The following is a 19,448-nucleotide window of genomic DNA, read 5'->3' as shown; positions in this document are numbered from 1 at the left end:
GGTCACATCCATTTTTTAACGTCAGAAAATGTTTGCCGATGCGAACAAAATGTTTGCCGCCACTTCAGTGTGGTATCAAGCACATGAACTGCAGAGAAAAATTAGTATTTCCCCTAGTGCATCGAGGAAAGTTGCAGAAGGAGGGTACTTAAAAGTGCATCGACTCTCCCATATCTCCTAGAATGACAAGCAAATCTTGGAGCTTAACATCAATTTCCTTCTTCATTCAAACCCATCTCCCTTTCAACCTCTGAATGTCCCTAAGTTTTTCGTCAAAAATGAATAGCAAAGACGGATGAGAAGGAATGCTTCGTGCGTTGAAGGATTCTCGATCTATTAGAGCTCCCATGCAAATCGCTTGAAGATTCTGTTGAAGGACCTCGTTGGGTTCAAACTTCTTTGTAAGAAGAATGAGAAGGAGTGCATCGTCTTGTCGCCATAGCTATGTGATTGGCAAGGTAATTTGGAATTTTGGATTGGAGGTAAGTACATATTCTCTTTACGTGTGATAGAAGGCGAAAAGGTTTATGATTGTCCTTGTGTGGCGTGAAGCATGGAAGAAAGGTTTAGGGTTTGTGAAGAAAGTAGATTGGGAGACGCACCGACTTGGGTACTTGCTGTTGAAGGAGGGGGTTCAAAGGGATCTTATTGGGCAACGTTGGAAGCATTCATTGGAGTGGGGAAAAAGAAATCATTAGAGTCGCGCGTATGCGTGAGATAGTGGAGAAACATTAAAAACGAGTTTAGTGTTTGAGAAGGGAGGATGTTGGACAGCGCATGAAGGGAGAAGCTCATGAAGGGAGAAGCTTTTGCTCAGGAAGAGAGAAAGGAGGGAGCGCCATGTCAGCAGAAGGAGATTGAGAATGAATATAATAACAAAATGCACCACGAAACACCATATCAACCGAAGGAGGCTGAGAACAAAACTGGTAATCGAATTCACCCGGAAGTGACACGTCGGAGAGTTGGATCTAATAAGTAACCCTTGCTCTTTTAATAACTATATTGATTGATTGGTATTCATATTGATTGAAAAATACACCCATTGACACCTCCATTGCATTCGTGATTGTGCCCTCCCACATTTCTATCTTCATTCCACACCAACCACGACATGTCAACTAGGAGCCATTATTCACGCGGGGCTCGCTCCCGCCACGCACTCCCGAGTGGCACCCTCGTAATTACAACCAAAAAAACAGTACCATACTGTCATTTCCAAACCCCCGAACACCCCCCTCTTAAAACCTCAGGGTTCCACTTCTTACATTAACTCTTCCCGCAGCCACTCCCATTTTCTCTCGCTCCCTCTCATTCCAACACCGCCGCCATGGCCGCGATCGCGCATCTGAGAGCGGTTGCGCGGCCACTAAAATCCCTCCGCCTCCTTTCTCACCGCGCTTTCGGATCCGCCGCTGCGGTCCAGTACCACTCCGACGAAGAGGACGACGAGCTCGATCACCGCTTGCCACGTAGCACTCTCGACACGGAGGGTTCGGCGCCGGCGCGTGGAGTTCAGTGGGTGATGATTGGTGAGCCTGGCACCAAGAGACACCTCTTCGCCGAGAAGCTCTCGAAGCTTCTCGAAGTTCCTCACATTTCCATGGCCTCGCTCCTCCGCCAGGAGCTTAACCCTCGTTCCTCGCTCTACCAGCAGGTAAAAACTCATCAATTTCTAGGGTTTCTCTTTGCTTTCTTCGTTTTGCCTCTAATTTAGATTAATTTCTTAATAACGTTTCACTTTTTGATTTTTCCGCTCCCAGAATTTCAAGTTAAAGGTAGCGTTTTATGTTGTAAAGAGAAGCATATTGTTTTTTTAGGTAAAAAGAAAGTTATATTCACAATAAATTAAGCTACCCTAATACAAAAAGTTAATTAAAATGTGATAGGAATGATGCATGTTAAGCTTTGTATTTGAAACAATGTGTATGAATTGAAAATTGGGTTGAATGAATGCTTTTACCTTTTTGTATTGATGATGGTTTATGATGTTTTTTTTTTCTTCCTGTAAATTGTTAGTGTTTGACTTTGAGTTCTTCGAATTCAGATAGCGAATGCTTTGGATCAAGGAAAACTTGTCCCTGAGGAGATTATTTTTGCGCTGCTATCGAAGAGGCTGGAGGATGGATACTATAGAGGTGAAACTGGATTCATTCTTGATGGAATCCCTCGAACGAGGATCCAAGCTGTGAGTAGTTTCGTGTTTTCTCAATCGTAAGCTGCTAGGGATTTTTCGAGAAATTTGAGTAGTTTGCTCTTTTGAACTCTTTAGATGTTAGTTGCTGATTTACTTATTCTTCAAATGCGCAGGAGATTCTTGACCACATTGCTCATGTTGATCTAGTGGTGAATTTTAAGTGTCCGCAAGAGGATTTAGTGAAAAAGAATCTAGGAGCTCGAAAATTATCTTCTTGCCAAGAATATGTTTTTATGAACAGCTCCTGGACCCTGAACAAGCTATCACCGAATGAACATGTCCACAATCATGCAGAGGAGGTGACTATACATCATCTTTCTTTCCGTTTCAGAATGTGATTATTGACATTCTAGTTTGAGATTGTCTAAATATACTAGCCACTTTTCCTTGAAACTTTTAATGATATTTTGTTTTTTAATTTTCTAGTGCAAGATGTTGGAAGATTACTACAGGAAGCAGAAGAAACTTCTTAATTTTGAAGTAGCAGGTGCACCTGGAGAAACATGGCAGGGACTTCTGACTGCGCTGCATCTCAAGCATATTAATGCTCTTAGTTCTTCACAGAAGTTGACTGCTTGAAGGGCCATCAATCTTTTGTGGCACCTATCCCTTGTCGGCATTATAGATATGTGAATATGAGCCAGAATTTGATGGAAATTTTGTGATGATAGTAATTTTAAAAAATTTGAGAATGTTGTTAGTTTGTTCTGTAGTGTAGCAGTCTTAAAGTAAGAATCCATACACATTGTATGACCACCACTAATGCCTACTAGTGAGGTCTTTTTTTGTTTAGGTTGTGTCCCCAATTTGTCTTTTCTGGTAAACTTTGCCTGGTCCCAGTCCCAGCGAAGGACACTTTATATTGGCTTTCAAGTATAAGCATATGGTGTTGTAAAACTTTAGGAATTCAAGATATTTTTTGTTAGGCTTCTGTCACAGATACTGTTTGGTGTACCTCAGTCTAGTTATTTTACTAGATCCGATGAGGTTCTTCGTAGATTTGCATTCCATTTGGTCAGAAGACCCAAATTATTTGTTTTTCTTCCTTTCAGGTCATGGGTAATTTCAAGATTGATATATTTGGCTTTTCAATTGAGGTAAATTGAGCTTGAATTTTATTGGGTTTTTGGAACTCGGATTCAAATCAAGCAAGAACAACACATGTAAGCTACCGTGTATATATAAACAAATCAGAATCTAACATCACAGGTGAAGTAGAAGTTTACGCATCTACTTACAAGGTTTTGAAATTTCAAGAGTCCTTGGGTTATGAAGTATTTCTGCCAAAAACCCGGAAACCACTTCATGGGAAACCATCGCCAAAATTGGAATCAATTCCCACATTTTCCCAGCTACCCCCATTGAAATCTTGGCTGCTACAACCACTGCATTGCCATGGGTGCTTAACGTCACAATGGCCTTGTTGCTATCCTTTGTGACTGACTTTTGCGTCATCATGTTGTGTTTTGGCCACCAAGCTAGCCTCCACGGCTACCACCATTGCCCCGCTACGGAGCACAGCTGCGAAACCCCATAACCACCATTGGCCAAAACCCTCACTCCGACAAACCTCGTTGCTTCACCATTGTGTTACTGTGTCGTCATCCTTGTTACCAGCCACTGCTCTAGATCGCAAACTGCCACCTAGTCTGACCACTATCTCGAGCTCAACCTCGCGACGTCGGAGGTCACCGTGTCTAGAGTCATGGTGGATTCGAGCAGGCCTCCACAACCCACACCATAGCCTCCATCAAACCCCTCCCTTGTGAAATCTTAGTGCAAGAGAGCCACTACGAGCTTCGCCGTGATCCGCTCCGTGTTATCACCCTTGCAAACCATCATCGTCTCGGGCATAGTCTTCTCCGCAATGAGCTAGGTTGCAATCTCTTACCCTCTCCCTCTCGTTCTTTCTCATGCTGAACTCTCTCCCGCTTCAACTTTGTGACGATGTTCTTGGTGGGAGCGTTTGTTTTATTTGAAAAGTTGGGTCTCTTGACCCCCTCTTTTGTGTTTTTTTGTTTTTGTTTTAAATTGATGTAGTACGAGAATGCATCATTTTCATGGGTGGTCGGATATACTGATGGGTGGCTAGAGGTGGTGGTGGTGATGATGGCACAGGTGACTCGTGGTGAAGGAGTGGCCAGACATAAACTTTTAAATTGACGCAAAAATCCCAGAAATCCCTCGACTATATGGTGGTATACTATAGAGACTTTTTTTAGTGACTTATAGACATTACCAACATGATATGATCTTATTATACATTACAAGCACATGCTACATTATTTATATGCATTCCATTCTCATCATCTCGCTTTTTAATATTTGGTTGTTTATCCTCTTCTAACCCGAGAGTACATATCATTTTTACAGTGACATAACAGTAATGTTACAGAAAGGGTGAAATCTGATCACTCGCTGTTCATCCAAACATTCCTAAGGAGTTCATATCTGACAGCAGATTCGGTGCGACTTTCTTTTTTCTTCCAGTTGGGTTTTGTTGATACTGGGGATGGGGAGCCACTAAATAATATTGAAGATAATGGCGAGTTTAACTCATCGAGCTCGTCATCACTGGTGTATGACTTCCTGACAACAGAAGATTTGCTTCTTCTCAGCTGAGATTCACTTCCAATATCCCCAGTAATGCTTGCAATGGTTGTTGCTGGAGGAGGTGAATATACAATGGGAGCGGCAATGCATGGGAAGTTGTTGACAGAGTCTTTTCCGTCCTCGAGATCATCCTGTATCAAATTGAAAGCAACTCTATATCATGAAACATGCCGATTTAAATGTGCCTCTATCAAACAGTTCCCAGATCATTATGTTTACCATGCATTCTGGGACCTACCAAATTGTCTGTGTATAATTCTTATGTGAAATGTCAAACTAGAAATCCTATTAATAAGTACAAAAGAAGGTGAATTTGATTATCTAACCTTTGAATCTAGAGCTTCAAACACATCAGTTGGAATTGGGTCAGGGCAAAACTCATCCGGGACAAAATTGTCTAGAATCTTCTTGATTTGTGAAGCATTGAACATAGGACATACCTTCACAAAAAAAGATCCTTTTACCATGACTGAGAATTAACTCACAGTATGTTATCAATTGAATGAAGAAAAGCACAAGTTCATTGGCTAACCTCTTTCCTAATGGATTCACTTAATAGCATATCCTTAGGAAGCATCAAGAGGTCACTTAGTGCATTAAGAAGATGAAAGGGCTTGAAGGATGTATTCTGGCGTCCATCATTGTTATCAAGTTCATCATCATCTCTATTCTCAAGTGAGTCATCATCATCAATACCAAATAGATCAGTCAGCCATCTAGACCAGTTACCAATCTGTGAAATCCAAAGCAGGAATGAAAGCTAAAAAAATCAGCTATGATCTCCACTGACGTTATATTGAAAATATGCGGTCAAGTCATCCTCTATTCAATTCTATTGTGAAGCAGTCAACATCTAATAGCATGTTTGGATCAGTTCCTCTTTCATCAGAATCGATTGTGAAACTCAGAAGCTGCTCACAAAAGCTTTTCCCCATAAATCATTATGGTTTTAAAATCAATTATAGTGCATGTTTAGATACATGACTGAAAATCACAGTGGACAACCACAAAAGCTAAGACAAGTTGCTTTTGTCCACTGTGATTTTTGCTCACCGTGTTTTTCCATCATGTATCCAAACATACACTTAATGCTCTCTAGCCGTGTAGCCAATTCCAGGCCATAAAGCCATACTCTGGCAGTCTGGTCTACTATTAGAAGCATATTAAATAAACAAATAAAAACAAAGATTAACTTCAACCAATAGTTGTAAGTTGGATTTAAATTCATTGGTGTATTGGTTAGATATTATACTCAAACAAAAATCATCAATGAAGATCAGGAAATTACCGCAGTTTTTAGCTGTGCTCCAGCACCAAAGCTTGATTTACCAGGCGGAATGGGGAGAACCTTGGGATCACTGATGGGATCAGATATAGGATCAGATGGAATGTCATCAACAGACTCGCGAAGAATGGCATTGAACATAGCAACATCTAATCTCGCTATGCACTGCTCCATTATCTGAAATAAGTTACAAACATGTATTCTGATGTCAATCAAACGCCTAATCCCAGAAGACTTCAATACAATAATGATTAATATGTTTAAAAATTATCAATTTTTTTGGGGAATTTGCAAATGTTTAGCTTTAAGCTAAGCTTGATGATAACACTGGTAAATCAGATACTGATATTGAACTGAAAGATGATTACAATGCAATTGCTCAATAGAGCTATGACTAAGAATCTAGGGATTTACAGGGAATTTGGGAGTAACTGGGGAAATTGGGGAAGAACACAAGGTTAGGGTTTCAACCCAGAGATCCCTCGATCTCTCTCTGATTCCTCAATCAGAAATGAACCTCTAACTTCAATGCCTTCCTCTACAATCAATCTACCTATTTATACTATTCAGTTGCAACTACAACTGTAACTGACTCTAACTGCTTACAGCTGTTGCCAGTTGTCAACTAACAAACTAACAGATTCAGTTAACAACTAACAGCTTATTACAATCCAGTCCTCTTACTACTTACTAATTACTCCTGGGTCCTTCTTCTTGAATAAACCCTCTTAAACCTATCAATACTTCCCCCTAAAAGTTTGACCTTGTCCTCAAGGGGAAAAGAAGGGAAGAGTTCTTGTATCTTAGCAGCTGACTCCCAGGAATTATCACAAGATGGCAAGGTGTCCCAGCTCACAAGGACTTCCAAGTTCCCAAAAGCATCCTCTCTTGTAGCTTTCACTTCAGCAGGTGTTACTTCTAATTCCAGCTCCTCATTGAGCATAGGAGGCAATGGATAAGGCTGCTGATCGGGCTTCAAAGCTTTCCTTAAGAGAGACACATGAAAAACTGCATGAATTCTAGCTTGTGGTGGCAACTCTAGCTTGTAAGCTACTGGTCCCACCCGACTCAGAACTTGATAAGGTCCATAGAACCTTGGGGCTAACTTAGCAAAGGGTCTAGAAGCTAGAGACTTTAATTTGTAAGGCTGCAGCTTGAGATATACCCAGTCCCCTTCCTTAAATTCCACATTTCTTCTATGCTTATCAGCCTGCACCTTCATCTGATTCTGAGCCTTAGTTAAATTCCCTTTCAACTCTTCCAAGATAGCATTCCTGTGCAAAAACAACTGATTGACTTCCTCCACCCTTGAAGGAATAGCTCCAGCCTTGAGAAGAATAGGAGGGTCCCTCCCATATAAAGCTCTAAATGGAGTCATTCCTGCAGAACCATGGAAATTGGTATTAAACCAAAATTCTGCCCAGGATAACCAGTCCAGCCAGTGCTTGGGTTTAGGGCCACAAAAACACCTCAAGTATGTCTCCAAGCACCTATTGACCACCTCAGTTTGGCCATCAGTTTGTGGATGATAGGAGGTGCTCAATTTCAGTTGTGTGCCAGCCAATCTGAAAATCTCCTTCCAAAATTGACTGAGGAACAAGGGGTCCCTATCAGAAATGATAGTAGTGGGGAAGCCATGGAGCTTAACCACCTCTTTGATGAAAATCAAAGCAACATCCTTGGCTGTATAAGGGTGTCCAAGAGCAAAGAAGTGTGCAAATTTAGAAAGCCTGTCCACTACCACCAAAATGGTATCCTTGCCTCTAACTCTAGGTAGCCCCCCAACAAAATCCATGGAAATATCCATCCAAACTTCAGTAGGAATAGGCAATGGTTGTAACAACCCTCCTGGGGCTAAGGTAGAATATTTGTTCCTTTGGCAAATATCACACTCCTCCACAAATTTCCTTATGTCAGCCTTCATTCCTTCCCAATATAGGAAGCTTGCTATCTTCTTGTAGGTTCTGAAATGACCAGAATGTCCCCCCATTGGTGTTGCATGACATTCAGAAAGGATCATAGGGATCCTATTGGAGTTCTTTGGCAAGACCAGCCGATCTTTATAATAAAGAAATCCATTTTTGAAACTGTACCCACTATGAGAGGTAGGGGAAATGAGAAGGTCCTGAATCAATTTAGCAACTTTAGGATCCTGGTGAAGCTCTGAATTCCATTCATCTTTATCAGCTGCAGAAATAACAGAAATGGCTGAATACATCATTTTTCGGGAAAGTGCATCAGCTGCAGAATTTTCACTTCCAGGTTTGTATTGGATCTCAAAGTCCATACCCACCAATTTCACTGCCCATTTAAACTGCTCATCAGTAAACAACCTCTGATCATTCAAAAATTTCAAACTCCTTTGATCTGTCTTGATGACAAAATGTCTTCTCAGGAGGTAGTGCCTCCACTTCTGTATGGCTTGAACAAGTGCCATGAGTTCCCTCTCATACACTGACTTCTGTTGTGCTCTTGGAGACAGGCCTTTACTCCAAAAGGCCAGCGGTCTGCCTTCTTGCATAAGAACAGCACCAAGTCCTTTGCTTGAAGCATCTGTTTCGACCACAAACTGTTTGGAAAAATCAGGTACAGCCAATAATGGCAGATTGATCATGGCTGTTTTAAGCTTATCAAAAGCCTCAGTAGCTGCTGGTGTCCACTTAAACCCCTCTTTCTTTAACAAATCAGTCAATGGCTTTGCAATTTTACCATAATTTTGCACAAATCGCCTGTAATAACCAGTGAGCCCTAAGAAACCCCTCAACCCCTTAATCTCTCGAGGGATTGGCCAATCTTTAATGGCCTCCACCTTAGAGGGTTCTGCTGCCACTCCATCTCCTGAAATAGTATGGCCTAAATACTCCAAGCTTGTCTGGCCAAAGGTGCATTTTTCTATTAGCCTTGAGTGAATTCTGCTCTAACAAGGACAAAACCAGATGTAGGTGTTCAGAGTGAGCTAATGAGTCTGGACTATAAACCAGAATGTCATCAAAGAATACTAAAGCAAATTTCCTCAAATAAGGCTTAAGGACTTCATTCATAAAAGCTTGGAATGTGGATGGAGCATTTGTGAGCCCAAAGGGCATCACAAGGAACTCGTAGTGTCCCTCATGTGTGCGGAAAGCTGTTTTTTTCTATGTCCTCTTCCTTCATCCGTATTTGATGATAACCTGATTTCAAATCCAGCTTAGAAAACACCTTAGCACCACCAATTTCATCCAGAAGTTCCTCTATAATAGGAATAGGGAACTTATTTGGAATAGTGATTTTGTTAAGAGCCCTGAAATCAACACAAAATCTCCACCCTCCATCCTTTTTCTTAACCAAAATGATAGGGCTGGAATAAGGACTGATACTAGGCCTAATAACCCCACCTTCTAACATTTCTGCCACCAATTTCTCTATTTCATTTTTCTGGTAGTGAGGACACTTGTAAGGCCTCAGATTTGGTATGTCAGCTCCCTCTTTCAGATGAATGGCATGGTCATGCCTTCTTCTTGGAGGTAAGCCCTGAGGATCTTGAAATACTGAATCAAATTTGGCCAAAACAGCAACCAAGTCTGCTGGAATGGTTGTATTCTTCTGTCCTGTTGTGTCTCCTTGTTCACAATGAATCAGCAAGCCTTCCCCTTCTTCCAACAAGGTTTGCATGAGAGCTCCATATGACAATTCAGACCTTGTCAAAGCTGGATCTCCTTCCAAGGTAAACCAGTGTCCATCCTTCTTCAATGACAACCTCATCTTGCTAAAGTTAGCTTTAATATCCCCTAAACTAGCTAACCAATCCAGACCAAGTACCAGATCTATTCCATTGAGGCCAAAAAGGTAGAAATCTTGAGTGACTTCTAAGGATTGTATCATCAATTTCAGATTAGAACACTTCCCTTTACAACCAATCTTATAGCCATCCCCAACTTCCACTGTGTAAGATGGTGTGTTTTCCACTGGTAATAACAACTCTTTAACCAGCTTCTTAGAAATGAAGCTATGTGAAGCTCCACAATCTATGAGAACCACCACTGCTTGGTCTTGTATACTGCCCTTCATTTTCCATAACTTGTGGGAAGTAAAACCAGTCATTGAACAGAGAGATAACTGCAAAGAATTAAACTCTCCAGATAAAGCATCTTCAAATTCTCCCCCCTCCAAATCCTCTTCTTCTTCTTCCAAGAGTAGCATTCTAAGCTGCCTATTCTTGCACTTGTGTTCTCTACTAAAAGGTTCATCACACCTGAAACAAAGGTTTTTCTCTCTCTTTTCCTTCATTTCAGCTGCAGTCAAAGGCTTATAGCCCTCAACTCTTGCCCTGCTGGTTTCTGAAACTGGCCCATTCCTAGAAGTTCCAACAGAATTTTCCTGCTTATGCTCTCCATTGTTTTGAGGTTCCAAAGTTACAGTTTTACTGTAATTGTTGCTTCTGTAGGAACCTACAGATCTCACAAACCCTCCACTTTTCTTAGTGACAGCCAAATTTTTTTGTTCAATCAGCAAAGACTTCTGAATAACCTCAGGAAGAGTATTCAATTCAAAAAGCCTCACTTCAGCCTTAATCTCTTCTTTGAGTCCATTGAGGAAAATTCCTCTCACAAAATCATGGTCAATTTCTTTCAAAGCACCAGCATATTTTTCAAACTCCTCAACATAATCATCTACAGAACCTAATTGTTTCAAAGATAACAGTAATTCAAAAGGATTTTGAACCATAGAGGGTTGAAATCTTCTTACCACTGCCAGCTTGAAAGCTTCCCAAGAAGGTGAGGGATTGCAACGCTCCCACCACTGGTACCAACTGAGAGCTCGTCCCTCCAAAGCCACCATGGTTGCTTGCATTCTTTCCTCTTCAGTCACTTCCCTCAATGCAAAGTAACGTTCCAATTTCTGTGTCCAACCTACAGCATCAGATCCAGAAAAAATTGGAATCTCCAATTTCCTCCAACGATTCTTGCTAGGAACTCGATCTCGTTCCTCTCTACTCCTACCTCCTTCGGTTTCGTCTTCTCCAGCGGATTCGCGATCACGAACCTCCAACCTGGCTCGCAGCGACACGATAAGGTCCTCTGCCACCTTGGTTCGCGCCTCCGTCAACTCCAATCGAGTGCGCAAGCCCTCTGTTTCCTGTCGCAATTCATCTCTCTCCTGGCTCCAGCTTCCATCGCTTCTTGCCATGGTTCTTGTCGTAACCATTCAGAGTTGCAGAAATCGCGTGGGTTCACCCTCAGGCACCAAGAATGGTGCTCTGATACCAGTGATAACACTGGTAAATCAGATACTGATATTGAACTGAAAGATGATTACAATGCAATTGCTCAATAGAGCTATGACTAAGAATCTAGGGATTTACAGGGAATTTGGGAGTAACTGGGAAATTGGGGAAGAACACAAGGTTAGGGTTTCAACCCAGAGATCCCTCGATCTCTCTCTGATTCCTCAATCAGAAATGAACCTCTAACTTCATTGCCTTCCTCTACAATCAATCTACCTATTTATAATATTCAGTTGCAACTACAACTGTAACTGACTCTAACTGCTTACAGCTGTTGCCAGTTGTCAACTAACAAACTAACAGATTCAGTTAACAACTAACAGCTTATTACAATCCAGTCCTCTTACTACTTACTAATTACTACTGGGTCCTTCTTCTTGAATAAACCCTCTTAAACCTATCACTTGACCAATTGCACAAATCTTACTTTCCTCACCCTTATTCCTTTATGAGGATTCCATTGGAGGCACTAGGCTCGGTGAAAATTTTAACAATGAAAAATACATTCAGAGCCAGGGCCCCTGGTTCATCACAATCAATACCAGATATAATGGTACAACTTATAACTGCCACTATTGCTAGTATGATTTTACACACCAGTGTTCATCGAAGTTCCATCTGCTACTAGGAATTTGTTAGTAATAGCAAAATTGATGACCAAAATCAAACTGTGTGAAATTTGTTTGCAGTTGGTTTGCAAATATAATATATATATATAAGGAACCTTTTTTTTTGTAAACATTACACTTAACAGAGATGAATCCAGGAAACAAAAGGAGAGGAAAAACCAATGTTAGCTATGTTTATTCAATGAGCAACTAAGTGGCTGTTTATTCACCAATTTTCTTTTTTCCATTTCAATTAAATAAAAGTGAGCCAACATATATCCGAACGTGTGCAAACTCATTTGGGTATTTTTCTGTTCAGTAAAAGTGAGTTTTTCAAACTTCAAATTTTAGGTTTAGAAAAAGTGTGTTTGCAGATGCTTTCAGGTTAGAAAAAAGAGAGTTGATTTGTTATTTTACAAGATTATCCATTTTAATACTCCATCTTCATATAATACTTGTCATCTTATATCTATCTTAGTAACTTTATCTCTAAAAGTGATTTTCCCTCTATCCAAACAACATTCATGTTTCTGAACTTACTTATATACAACATTCCCAAACACAAATTCATTCTTTCAAACTTAATACTATCATGCTTAATTATATCAAGCTTAAATTTACCCAACTTTAGAATAAACAGACCCTAAATGTTATCTTTAAATTTCCTGACCATAAAACTCACCGAATTTACACTTCACAACTCATTTTTGCTCATCCCTTTTCTTCATCTATAATTTCACTGAGAAATGCACAAATTTTCTATTATTCTTGATTTACACAACCATCCGTTTCAAAGCTCTTCCCCTACCCATCCTCATTGAACTGATAAAGAAATGACAATTAAGAAAGGACAAAATACATAATGGTATTACAATGAAAAACTTATGAACCTTTTAGCACTGAAAGAAGGGAAATAAAAGGACAACGTAACTAGATAAACTAACCAATCTAGGCAGCACTGACAAACAGCCACATTCATGCCGTCCAGCTCGGAGTGGACAGATCCTTTCGCAGGCTTCTCTAAAAGCATTCTTCCAAATATCAAGTGATAAATTTCCCAGATCTTGATCACAGGTGCCAGACATCTTCGTATAGCTTTTCTGCATATGTGGAGTCAGAGACTGGACATAGACAAAGAATGATGTTTGTTAGATACCAATGGAACTTTTTTTGATAATAATAATCAGCTTGTATAGCAATTTTATGGTTGTTGAAAAGGAGCATAACATAAAATAATTACCTGCCACCAAATAGATTCCACGATGCGAGAGAAGAGCCAAGCTTCCACCTTTTCCAGTGCTGATGTAAACACATTTGGGTCATCCCAGTTACCAATACCTCCAAATTCAATGGCTGTATTTTCGCTTTTCTTATGAGAGTACCCCTTCCATATTAATGATTGTGCTATCTTGCCATTCCCCTCTCCACTTTTCCTTCTTGTACTAGACACAGCAGGATTTGATGGTGCAACATCTTTCGTGGTTTTGCTTATAATTGTTCTTAAAACAATAGAATTAGACAACCAAAATGTTAACCTGTATCCATATGCAAGAAGAGGTTAATCAGTTGGCACAGTTTATGACGAAAATATATTTTCTATCTCATGCAGTAACAATCAGTAGAGATTGGTTGATCAACCACTAGTAACTAATTTGATCCATTTTCATTTAGAAATTCATGCAGGATATCCACTTTACCTGCCATGTAATCTTATATCATCTTTTATAGAATATGTTCATTTCATTCCAGAAATGTCTTAACAGACCAATTTATGGCAAGTTCAAGATTAGTAAAAAAAATTTCATGCCATGGAAGTTCTGTGTTTTCTTTACTAATGAAGACTAGCAAAGTTTTCAATTAAAAAGAACCTCAAACTTTCCAATATGAAGCAACTTGTGATGCTTTATACTCATGGACACCTTCAACTATTAGCTTGACTAGTGATAGGATAATGGGAATATAAGAACAAGGTGAAGTAACCATTGTGCCAAAACAAAGAAAAGTAGTACACAATATAACTCATGTACCTTGGGACATCATTTCCACATGCTTTTGCAACAAGTACTAATCCTGATATAGCACTTTTAGCTGCCCCAGACCTTCTAGCTTGAATATTTTCTTTACAAGCATGAAGGTACAGCCTGGAAAGGCGCCTAGCTGGGGCGTGAACCTTACCCATGGAACTTCCATGCTCGGCAACTACTGAATATAAGGAAGCCTCAATTGCAGCAGCTTCTCTTAACTCTCCTTCAAGCATCTTTATTTTGCTTTCCAAATGCTCAACCTTGCTGTCTAAAATGTTATTTCTTGCTTCCCTTGGATAAATCTTAGCCTCTCTTTTGTCACTGCTTCTGATGTTCCCTCCACTGTTTTGGGCATCTCCATTAAAGCCATTTTCCTTTACTTCAGCATGATGATTGCTACCAAGTGAAATACTCCTAGCAATGTCTGCAGATGACCTTACAGATTTTACATACTTTAACTTCTCAGATTTAAGAATATTTCCTTTCATACCAACATCTGACCCACCAAAAGAATTGGTAACACTACTCAATAAAACTTGATCTTTGGCACCTTGAGCCCCTGATTCATCTTCGACATGATTTTGCTTATCAAAATGAAGCATTCCATTTCCAAGCTTGTCCTGAACGGGATTATAGTAATATCTATCACTTGCCCCATCCTCCACGCAATATTTGTCAGCTTCCTCATGTCCCTCGTTTAACTTTCCGTTAATTTCCGAACCAGCAGAGTTTAAAGAGTCAGGATCGATGCAATTACTATCTAGAGATGCAGTGTTGGTTGAATAAGCACTTTCATCACTGTTTGTATGAACAGCTGTAACTATATTTCTATCATTGGCAACCTTTCCACAAACCTCCTGATCCAGATTTCCATGATCACTGCTTCTGGACTTGCTCAAGGAAACTTCCTCCAAGGATTGGGAAGAAGAATCAGCACTTGGGGAAACAAATTGCTTATCGGGTGTCGCTGAACCATTATTGGGAGTGCTTGTCAGAGAAGCTTGAACTTTAACTGGACTCCTAACATCAGATGGCACATAGGATGAACTCCTCTCCAGTCTCTCATATGGATCCTGTTGCATCATATTCATCTTTTCAACCCTTGATTCTGAAGCCAAGGGAAGCTCCATGTCATTCCTACGAGTGTTTCGCGCTGGTATATTCTGCAATTTAATAGCAGTTACTATATGGCATTATGAGAATTTTCTCAATGTATTATTATGCTTAAATATACCCAGCAAGCAGACCATATGCATGCTTGTAGCTGATAGTAACATGAAAATAGGAATTCTTATTTTCCTTGCATTGATTCATAAGAAAAATTTGATGTGAAGCTGATGGAACTCATGGAAGTTCTAAACCTTGTTCAACAAGTACAAACGGCAAAGCATATAAACGTTGTAATGATGTATAATCTATTGCATTTTGTCATATTCAAAAAATTGTTTATTCGTGGAATAGGACTGGAGGTCGAGGACAATACAAATTATCACACACATCGCCATTGGTTATGGTAAAAGAAATTTATGCTGCGACTAATAAAAGAATGTAATATAAGGGAAAATATGAGTACCTCTTCATGTTCACGAGGCATACACCCACTAGATTCAGGGGAAGTAGTAATTGCTGCTAAAGATGAATGAGAGGAAACATCATCATCAGTAAAGGAGGCAATCTCAGCTTCCTCAGCATATTCTCCATTCATCAATGCTGATACAGAATCACTGCCATTATTGTCCTTTGACAATCTGTCCTTCAACGAGGGCCTAGCTCGATTCTTTTCAACCGGCTCGATTTTAATGAACAAAAAAGACTGATCAGTGTTTCTGTAGCTCCTCTTGCAGTTCAATGGTGCACTAATGCTCAAAGTCTCTCTGAGTATGCCACAATCTGCCAAGTCTACGATGGCCGTCGCCAGCAACTGGCCTTTAACAATCTTATCTCTTCTGGGCTCATACAAGTTGAACTCCAAACAATTCCTTTGGAACACAACAGCATCTGAATTTTTGACAGACATGTCCCTCAACAGTGCTACAGGGAGCCTAAATGACTCATTGAACTCAATTCTTCCTTCACCTACAATTGAACCAAGTGAAGGAGAAGCTATGTTGGTAGATCCTGAAGACCGTTCCCCGTTCTCCCATTGTATCAATACGGAGCGACACGATCTGAGAGATTGTGAAGGGGGCCAAGGCTTAATCTCCTCAATGTGAATCAGGTAATCCAGTTGCACAATGCCGCCGCTTCTCCTGTTCTTTCCTTTCATAGCAGCCAAGATAATAGAACCCCTCCAAACGAAACTTCTTACTTCAATGAAGTTGAATGTGCAGCACAATAATCAAAAACAGACTGTGCAAGAAATCAGATTGAGATTAGCATTTCACAAATGATAAAGGGCAGTTAGCAATTAGTGGTTATGGTTATGGACTAATATCAATAACAGCAACATACTAGTTGATTCAAGAAGGGGGAAATTGGTGAAACAGAAAAAGAGTAACTTTGCAGTGAAGAAGCCACCTAGAATTGGTGGTTTATTAACTTGGATTTGCAACAATGAAGACAAAACACACAATGTAAGGACAAGACAGTTATAATTTCACTTCAAGCAAGTTTGTTGTGAATAAAGTGAAACCAACCAACCAACCACCCAAGAGACACTAAGGCTATGTTTGGCACGTTTAGCTGATAAGCTAGCTGAAAGCTGAAAAGCTAGCTGATAGCTGAAAAGCTAGCTGATAGCTGAAAGCTGATAGCTGATAGCTGATAGCTGAAAAGCTACGTAATTTGAACAAAAGTGTTTGGTAAAACTAGTTGTTGAACAAGCTGAAATTGTAAAATGACATAAAAAGACATACTTGTATAATTTTTTTTATATTTAACATTACTTTATTTTCACATTAATACATATATGATATTAATATTAAAATTATTATAATTTTTTTAATTTCACTCAAATTATTTATTATCTTAAAAATATAATATTAATTTTTACTTATTTACTTTTCTATATTTTTATTAAATTAAATAGAATAAAACAAATAATTTGTAATTTGTAATATAAAATTATTTATTTTATTCTGAAGTAGTAATTATTTCTGTGCGGGAATGATGTACATATGAGACAAGTGTGATAACTGATAAATAAATAAGTTTATTTTTTGGTACATCGGAAAATGAGTAGGTAAATAGGTTTAGTAGAAAACATATAAGGCTAAAGGTGAAATTTTGATAAAATAGTAAGGATAAAAATGAGAATATATTTAATAAGCTATAAGCTTTAAGCTTTAAGCTTTAAGCTACCTGAGATAGCTTATAGCTTAAAGCTTTAAGCTACTGAAATAAGCTCCTTCACCAAACATTTTTATAGAGCTTTTAAGCTAGTCAAATAAGCTATAAGCTAGCTGAAATGACATGCCAAACATAGCCTAAATAAAAAGAAAGAAAAAATCCCAGAAACAAAACAGCACATAAACATTACACCAAAGCTTGTGAACTAAACTGTTAACAAATGCACAGGGTTAATACTTTCTGAGTCTTAAAGGATCAGATCAAGCAAGTGCAGCAGATAACCCAGTTAAAAATTGTACAACTTGAAGCTAAATCCAAGCAGAAAATAGAAAATGCAGATCATGGAATCAGGTCACAGGCTAAAATACACACAAAACAGAAGTCACCAAAACTTGCAATGAGAGAGAATGCTTGAAATACAAGGATGGTGAGAAGCGTAGTATTATCCCTACCGGAACACAGTGGCAGGTAGAGATGGTGGTGGTGGCAGAATCAGGAAGAAGCTGCAATAGGGTGCTAGCTGGAACTTCCCACTCTGTGTGCTTCAGGAGCTGCAAGTAGATGAAAATGGAGGACCATGTCTTGAAAAAATAAATAAAAAGTTATTAAAAGAAGACTAGTGTTTAATAATATTATAAATATATGAACAAGAAAAGTGCATGATTTTCCCAATGAATAAAATTATTTTTCTATTGTGTTATAACTTATAATTTAAAAAAATTGGAACCATTGAATTAATGATTGAATAATTAATAGTTTGTTCCGTTTCTGCTGTAGAGGTATCTTTCACCATATTGAGACTGAAAAAGCAGAAGCATAATATCTTAGTGAAAAAAAGTGGCTCATTTTTGTTTAAGAAAAAGATGGTGTAATGACATTGTTAGGAAATGATTGTATTTTGTTGAACTGTCAAATTCATTTGCCCAAAAATGTGCAAGTGGAAAGGGGACAATGGGCATGACTATAATCTACGCAAATTCCATATGCAAAGGGAAAGGAAATCTATTAATTCTTTTACACAACTATTTTGGTAAATCCTATTTGACATAAGAAAAATTAAACATGTGTATTACTTTAACTTATCATTACTTATTGTCTTCAAGCAATATATTTGAAAAAAAATATTTATTTTATTTCTACCTTTTAATATTTATTTGAACTATTTCAGAGTCTTAATGGATCAGTCTCATGACTGAATACTGAAGAGACCTTCAGAAAAAAAAATATTTAAACGACTTAATAATGGGGACATAGAAAAAATAATAATTAACACTATTTTGAATATCTAAATAAACATGATAAATAATAGCAAAATTATTTTTCTGTTTTTATGCAACTATTGCTATTTTGGTGAAGCTTTGTTTAATTATTAGTCTTAACTAGTCTCATAATTGTATCCATAAATACGTTTGCTAAAAGACAAAAATAACTCATTTATTATTGTTATTATTCATATTTAGACAAGTTTTTCAGAGAATTGATACTCAAAAAAAGTATGTGTACGGGGGTAACCCCATGTAGTTGGGCAAGAATAAATAAATGGCAAAGCTGAAACGACGTAGTTTGGTGTAAGCTACCAAAATTACATCATCATGTCGCCGCCCGGTGAGTGAATCATGATAGGGATACCCCGCCAGAAAATGTAGACCACTTACCTCATTAAATATTATATTAATTAATTAATAAATAATAAAAGGCATGTTATATTCGAATGTGAAATAGTTTTTGTCTCAATATTTATTAAAAAGTAAAAAATGTACTAGTAGTCTAGTACTACTGCGGAACGTGATTACACGCAACACATTACACGGCCTACAATGCGTCGTTTTCAGGTTGGGCTGGCTCACCTCACCGACAAATAGTCTTCAATGATTTAATAATCATGTGTTAATTTTTTTAATAGGAAATTATTAGTAGTTTTTATAGTAATGTTAGTAAATTAATCTCTCTTAAAGATTTGAACCATGGATCATTCATCTTCATCTTACCTAACTCTTATGTTTCTCAACTCTTATCATTTGACCTAACCATCGGGGACATGACTAAAATATTGTTTATGCCCTATATATTTTATGGTAATTTTAAGAGTGTTTTTTGGTGACACCATGATTATAAGTGTTTCTTTTTTGTTTTTTTTATAGGTAAATGTTAGTTTATAGTAATGTTAGTA

The 19,448-nt window shown here is 38.6% G+C and overlaps 2 protein-coding genes across 2 annotated transcripts; one reads left to right on the top strand and one right to left on the bottom strand.

Annotated features, from left to right (window-relative positions):
• Positions 1-1,260: 1,260 nt before the first annotated feature.
• LOC130729680 (probable adenylate kinase 7, mitochondrial) lies at positions 1,261-3,248 on the top strand. The gene is made up of 4 exons (XM_057581499.1): positions 1,261-1,657; positions 2,048-2,188; positions 2,311-2,496; positions 2,624-3,248. The coding sequence occupies exons 1-4, from the start codon at positions 1,331-1,333 to the stop codon at positions 2,774-2,776; spliced, it is 807 nt and encodes a 268-aa protein (XP_057437482.1). The 5' UTR covers positions 1,261-1,330; the 3' UTR covers positions 2,777-3,248.
• A 1,184-nt stretch (positions 3,249-4,432) lies between these two features.
• Positions 4,433-17,889, bottom strand: LOC130729679 (uncharacterized). Its single transcript, XM_057581498.1, has 9 exons — positions 17,731-17,889; positions 15,564-16,339; positions 13,994-15,153; positions 13,207-13,501; positions 12,911-13,087; positions 6,099-6,272; positions 5,343-5,543; positions 5,137-5,250; positions 4,433-4,941 (listed from the first exon to the last, which is right to left on the bottom strand). Exons 2-9 carry the CDS (start codon positions 16,254-16,256, stop codon positions 4,609-4,611), a joined length of 3,147 nt encoding a protein of 1,048 aa, XP_057437481.1. The 5' UTR covers positions 16,257-16,339; positions 17,731-17,889; the 3' UTR covers positions 4,433-4,608.
• Between the last annotated feature and the right edge of the window lie 1,559 nt (positions 17,890-19,448).

The sequence above is a fragment of the Lotus japonicus genome, chromosome 1, assembly GCF_012489685.1.
Source record: "Lotus japonicus ecotype B-129 chromosome 1, LjGifu_v1.2".
NCBI classification, from domain to species: Eukaryota; Viridiplantae; Streptophyta; class Magnoliopsida; order Fabales; family Fabaceae; genus Lotus; species Lotus japonicus.
Note: the sequence above shows the minus strand (reverse complement) of the source record. Positions and strands in the feature narration are given on the sequence as shown.